At 44.0% G+C, this 6,543-nt stretch overlaps 1 protein-coding gene across 1 annotated transcript in view; it reads left to right on the top strand.

The window, feature by feature from the left end:
• The window catches only part of PELP1 (proline, glutamate and leucine rich protein 1), a 34,679-nt gene that overhangs the window by 12,464 nt on the left and 15,672 nt on the right, over nucleotides 1–6,543 (top strand). Inside the window, exons 2-3 of the mRNA XM_011958348.1 lie at nucleotides 2,277–2,341; nucleotides 2,728–2,833. Coding sequence (XP_011813738.1) covers nucleotides 2,277–2,341; nucleotides 2,728–2,833 — 171 coding nt within the window. The remainder of the gene's footprint in view (nucleotides 1–2,276; nucleotides 2,342–2,727; nucleotides 2,834–6,543) is intronic.

The raw sequence follows: 6,543 nt of genomic DNA, 5'->3' as shown, positions 1-6,543 counted from the left end.
CCTGGCTAATTTTTGTATTTTTAGTAGAGACGGGGTTTCACCGTGTTAGCCAGGATGATCTCGGTCTCCTGACCTTGTGATCCGCCCGTCTCGGCCTCCCAAAGTGCTGGGATTACAGGCTTGAGCCACCGCGCCCGGCCTGCCCAGTATGCCTTTTTATAAAAACAGCTTCATTAGGCTGGTCACAGTGGCTCACTTCTGTAATCCCAGCACTTTCGGAGGCCAAGGCAGGCGGATCACCTGAGGTCTGGAGTTGGAGACCAGTCCAACCAATATCGCGAAACCACAGCGCCACGTCTGGCTAACTTCTGTATTTTTAGTAGATTTTTAGATTTTTTTTAGTTTCGCCATGTTGACCAGGCTGGTCTCAAACTCCTAACCTCAAGTGATCCACCTGCCTTGGCCTCCCCAAGTGCTGGGATTACAGGTGTGAGTCTCTGCTCCCGGCCAGATTTTTTTTTTTTTTTTTTGTCTCTAAAAAGTTAAAAATTTGAGGCAACTTTGAGAATGGTAAAGAAACCAAATCTTCGTCAGTGCGTGTACTTGGGGTTGGCCATTCTCCTTCTGTTTTCTAGGATGTTCGCTTCTACTGCCTCCCAGATTTTTTTTTTTTTTTTTTAAGAGAGAGAGTCTCTCTCTTTTGCCCAGGCTGGAGTGTAGTAGTGTGTTCATAGCTCACTGCAGCGTTGAACGCCTGGATTCAAGCGATCCTTCTGCCTCAGTCTCCCGAGTAGCTGGGACTGCATGCCACTGCACCTGTCTTATTTTTAAAAATTTTTGTAGAGATGAGGTCTCGCCGTGTTGCCTGGGTTGGAACTCCTGGCCTCAAGTGATTTGTCTGCCTTGGTTTCCCAGAATTTTGGGATTACAGGCCACCATGCCTGGCCAAAACAGCTTTATTGAGATATAATTCACAAACCATACAATTTAACATTTTATTTTTTATTATTTTTTTTGTTTGTTTTTGAGACAGAGTCTCACTCTGTTGCCCAGGCTGGCCCTTTTTGGAGATGCTTTTTGTACCTACTCTCCTACATTAAATCTTGTCCTCTTTACCTACTCTGGGCATTCCTTTCCTTCCTTACTGTGCTTTATTTTTCCTTGGAGTTCTTAGCACCCTTTGATATACTATGTATTTACTTTGTCAGTTGTTTATTTTCTGTTTCTTCTACCTGGAAAATAAGCAACTGGCACCTAAAACAAGGTCTCACATGAAGTATATGTCAAGTGAATTTTTTTTTTTTTTTTTGGTGAGAGTCTGGCTCAGTTGCCCAGGCTGGAGTGCAGTGGCGCGATCTTGGCTCACTGCAAGTTCCACCTCTTGGGTTCACGCCATTCTCCTGCCTCAGCCTCCCGAGTAGCTGGGACTACAGGCGCCCACTACCACGCCTGGCTAATTTTTTGTATTTTCAGTAGAGACGGGGTTTCACCGTGTTAGCTAGGATGGTCGCGATCTCCTGACCTCGTGATCCGCCCGCCTTGGCCTCCCAGAGTGCTGGGATTACAGGCGTGAGCCACCGCTCCCAGCCATGTGAAGTAAATATTTATTGAACAAATGAATAAACATTTCCCTCCACAACAGGGAGACACCTTATTAATTTTATTCAGCTCTGTATTCCTTCACCTAACCTCGTGCATAGTGTGTGTGTTGGAAGAAGGAGCGATGCACGCCGTTAGGGAGATGTGGGTGCCGTGAGAGGAGGCTGGCCATTCGGGGCATGGAGAGGTTACCTGGGAAGCTGATGAGGAAACATCTTTCGTGGGCTTCCAGAATGTGAGAGAAGGGTAGAACTGAAAGGAGGATTCTGGTTGACTCGGTCTGTGTTGGCATTTTTACAGCTGTAAGGAAGCCAGGAACAGGAGGAGGAGGATTTGTTTGAGGGTGAAGGAAGGATAATGGATGAGTTCAGTGTCCATTCAGCAAAAGCATTTATGGATGTCTCCTATGTTAGGTGCTGTCCAGACATACAGAGGTGAAGCAGACCCATCTTTGAAGTCTGGTAGTGGGATTAGTTGGGCTGTCCTGTTTGGGACTACTTGGGTGGGGCATGGGGGGAGAGATCAGGTGAAATATAACTTGAGGAAAGGCGGAGAAACAGCCTTTCCCACAGGGAAAAGGGAAGAGCCCAAGGCTTCTAGTGGGATGGCCTTTTGGCCTCAGAGGAGGTGCGACTTCAGAAAGGCTTCATGGGTGCTGGGACAGAGAAGGGCTTGGAGAATCTTCTGCATTTTTAACATCCTGTTTGTAACTCGCTTCCCTGTTTTCTTTCCCCTAGAACCTTTCAGCTCTTGGGGCATTGGTGAGTCTCAGTAATGCACGTCTCAGTTCCATCAAAACTCGGTAAGTCTTTGGCCCTGTTTCTTCTCTAGGGGCATGTTCCTTTAGGAAGTGGGCATATGTACATCTTTCCTTTCATTGTCACCGTCCCCAGGATTCAAGACCTCTCTCTATTCTCAAGAATGTGGACAGTTACATTCCTTGTGTGAGCTCACTTGATTTGAACCCTACCTTTTCCAGCTCCCAGATGTCCTGTTCCCTCTGGGATTACCTCTGCTTCCTTCTTTATTTGCTTCTTCCAGCTCACTCCAAGTATTTCAGGAGGTGGAAACCACAGTGGACTGGGAGTGAAGTCTTTCTATAGCCTAGTGAGAATAAAAGAGCAGTCAGTCACTGTCTCTGAAGTCTAGCCTCTGCCCACTTATCATGACTCTCTTGTTTCTTCGAAGGTTCGAGGGCCTGTGTCTGCTGTCCCTGCTGGTAGGGGAGAGCCCCACAGAGCTGTTCCAGCAGCACTGTGTGTCTTGGCTTCGGAGCATTCAGCAGGTGTTACAGGTGAGGATGCAGCTGCTGCCTTACTTCCTCCTCTTCTCGCACCTTATTCCCCATCTTGGATGTGGTATGTTCTTTTCAACTTGGACATGTAGTTCTGAGGGCAGAATAATTGGAAAACAATTCCCTGATAGTGGAGAGGATAAGCTGCAAATAGAAACTTTTTTTTTTTTTTTTTTTGAGATGGAGTCTCGCTTTGTCACTCAGGCTGGAGGGCAATGGCATGATCTGGGCTCACTGCAATTTCTGCCTCCTGCGTTCAAGTGATTCTCCTGCCTCAGCCTCCTGAGTAGCTGGGATTACAGACCCCTGCCACCATGCCTGTCTAATTTTTGTATTTTTAGTAGAGACAAGGCTTTAACATGTTGGCCAGGCTGGTCTCAAATGCCTGACTTCAAGTGATCCGCCTGCCTCAGCCTCCCAAAGTGCTGGGATTACAGGTGTGAGTCACTGCACCCAGCCTGTATGTATATTTTTATTTCAATAGTTTTGGGGGAACAGGTGGTGTTTGGTTACATGGATAATTTCTTTAGTGGTGATTTCTGAGATTTTGGTGCACCCATCACCTGAGCAGTGTACATTGTACTCAATATGTAGTTTTTTATCCCTCACGCATCTCCCACCTGTCCTCCCGAGTCCTCAAGAGTTCATTATATCATTTTTATGCCTTTGCGTCCTCGTAGCTTAACTCTCAGTTGTAAGTGAGAACATAACGATGTTTGGTTTTTCATTCTTGAGTTACTTCACTTAGATTAATGGTCACCAGTGCCATCCAGGTTCCTTCTAATGCCATGATTTTGTTCCTTTTTGTGGCTGAGTGATATTCCATGGTATATATACACCACATTTTCTTTCTTTCTTTCTATCTATCTATCTATCTATCTATCTATCTATCTATCTATCTATCTATCTATCTATCTATCTATCTATCTATCTATCTATCTATCTATCTATCTATCTATCTAATCTATCTATCTCTGATACAGAGTTTCGCTCTGTCGCCCAGGCTGGAGTACAGTGGTGCGATCTCAGCTTGCTGCAATGTCTGCCTCCTGGGTTCAAGCAATTCTCTTGCCTCAGCATCCTGAGTAGCTAGTATTACAAGTGTGCACCACCATGCCTGGCTAATTTTTAACATTTTAGTAGAGATGGGGTTTCACCATGTTTGCCAGGTATGTCTCGAACTCCTGACCTCGTGATCTGCCTGCCTTGGCCTCCCAAAGTGCTGGGATTACAGGCATGAGCCGCCACTCCTAGCCTATACCACATTTTCTCTGTCCACTTGTTGGTTGATGGGTATTTAGGCTGGTTCCATATTTTTGGAATTGTGAATTGTGCTGCTGTAAAATATTGTGCGCAAGTGTCTTTTTCATATAATGACTTCTTTTCCTCTGGGTAGATGTCCAGTAGTGGGATTGCTGGATCAAATGGTAGTGATGTTGAGCATTTTTTTCATATGTTTGTTGGCCATTTGTGTATCTTCTTTTGAGAATTGCCTGTTTATGTCCTTAGCTCACTTTTTGATGTGATTATTTGTTTTTTTCTGGCTGATTTGTTTGAATTCTTTGCAAATTCTGGATGTTAGTCCTTTGTCAGATGCATAGTTTGTGAAGATGTTCTCCCGCTTTGTGGGTTGTTTACTGATTATTTGTTTTGCTGTGCAGAGACTTTTTAGTTAAGCCCCATCTATTTGTCTTTGTTTTTGTTGCTTTTGGGTTCTTGGTCATGAACTCTTTGCCTAAGCCAATGTCTAGAAGGGTTTTTCTGATGTTATCTTCTAGAATTTTTATGGTTTCAGGTCTTAGATTTAAGTCTTTGATCCATCTTGAGCTGATTTTTGTGTAAGGTGAGAGATGAGGATCCCGTTTCATTCTTCTACGTGTGGCTTGCCAGTTATCCCAGAATCATTTGTTGAAAAGGGTGTCCTTTGCCCACTTTATGTTTTTGTTTGCTTTGTTGAAGATCAGTTGGCTGTAAGTATTTGGCTTTATATCTGGGCTCTCCCTTCTGTTCGATTGGTCTATGTGCCTATTTTTATATCAGTATCATGCTGTTTTGGTAACTGTAGCTTTGTTGTATATTTTCAAGTCAGGTAATGTGATGCCTCCAGATTTGTTCTTTTTGCTTCGCCTTGCTTTGGCTTTGTGGGATCTTTTTTGGTTCCATGTGAATTTTTGGATTGTTTTTTCTAGTTCTATGAAGAATGATGGTGATATTTTGGTGGGAATTGCATTGAATTTGTAGATTGCTTTTGTCAGTATGGCCATTTTCACAATATTGATTCTACCTATCCATGAGCATGGGATGTGTTTCCATTTGTTTGTGTCGTCTGTGATTTCTTTCAGCAGTGTTTTGTAGTTTTTCCTTGTAGAGGTCTTTCACCTCCTTGGTTAGGTATAGTCCTAAGTATTTTAATTTTTTTGCAGCTGTTATAAAAGTGGTTGAGTTCTTGATTTTATTCTCAGCTTGGTTGCTGATGGCGTACAGCAGTGCTGCTGATGTGTGTACGTTGATTTTGTATCCTGAACCTTCACTGGCTTCATTTATTAGCTCTAGGAGCTTTCTGGATGAGTCTTTAGGGTTTTCTAGGTATATGATCATATCACTGGTGAATAGCGACAGTTTGACTTCCTCTTTACCAATTTAGATGTCCTTTATTTCTTCCTTTTGTTGTTGTTGTTGTTTTTTTTTAGATGGAGTCTCCCATTCTGTTGCCCAGGCTGTAGTGCAGTGGCGCAGTCTTGTTTCACTGCAGCCTCCGCCTCCTGGGTTCAAGCAATTCTTCTGCCTCAGCCTCCCAGGTAGGCAGGATTCAGGCGCCTGCCACCCCGCCCGGCTAATTTTTGTATTTTTAGTAGAGATAGGGTTTCGCCATGTTGGCCAGGCAGGTCTCGAACTCCTGACCTCACGTGATCTGACTGCCTCGGCCTCCCTAAGTGCTAGGATTACAGGTGTGAGCCACTGCGCCTGGCCTAGACGCCCTTTATTTCTTTTTCTTGTCTGATTGCTCTGGCTAGGACTTCCAGTACTATATTGAATAGAAGTGGTGAAAGTGGGCATCCTTGTCTTGTTCCATTTCTCAAGGAGAATGCTTTCAACTGTTGCCTGTTCAGTATAAGGTTGGTTGTGAGTTTGTCATACTTTGTTACTCTTTTAACGTCTTAATTTTTTCCCCTACTTTTACATCCTTTGATAACATCTCCACTTAGTTATTTAACAAGCATTTCTAAGCACATATGGCAGGCAGTGTACCAAGCTCTGGGGAGACAGTGAGATGTACGTGGACCCTGCTTTCTTGGTGCTCAGAGTCTAGCACTTTTTCTGTGAAGTAAATGTTTACAAATAGGAAATGTTTATGCTTTGTGACCCACATATAGTTTCTATTGTATATTGTTTGTTTTCCAATCCTTTAAAATGTAAAAGCCGTTCTTAGTTTGTGGGCTATGCAAAAACAGGCACCCATAGACCATCATTTGCTGATTCCTGTTCTAGTTGAAGATACTTCTTTTTTTTTTTTTTGAGATGGAGTCTTGCTGTGTCGCCCGGGCTGGAGTGCAGTGGCGTGATCTCGGCTCACTGCAATCTCTGCCTCCCAGGTTCAAGCAATTCTCCTGCCTCAGCCTCCCAAGTAGCTGGGACTACAGATGCGTGCCACCACACTTGGCTCATTTTTTGTATTTTTAGTGGAGACAGGGTTTCACCGTGTTAGCCAG

This window comes from Colobus angolensis, unplaced genomic scaffold (genome assembly GCF_000951035.1).
Source record: "Colobus angolensis palliatus isolate OR3802 unplaced genomic scaffold, Cang.pa_1.0 Scaffold47, whole genome shotgun sequence".
In the NCBI taxonomy this organism is placed as follows: domain Eukaryota; kingdom Metazoa; phylum Chordata; class Mammalia; order Primates; family Cercopithecidae; genus Colobus; species Colobus angolensis.
The sequence above is the reverse complement of the archived record's forward strand: the minus strand, read 5'-3'. Positions and strand labels throughout refer to the sequence as shown.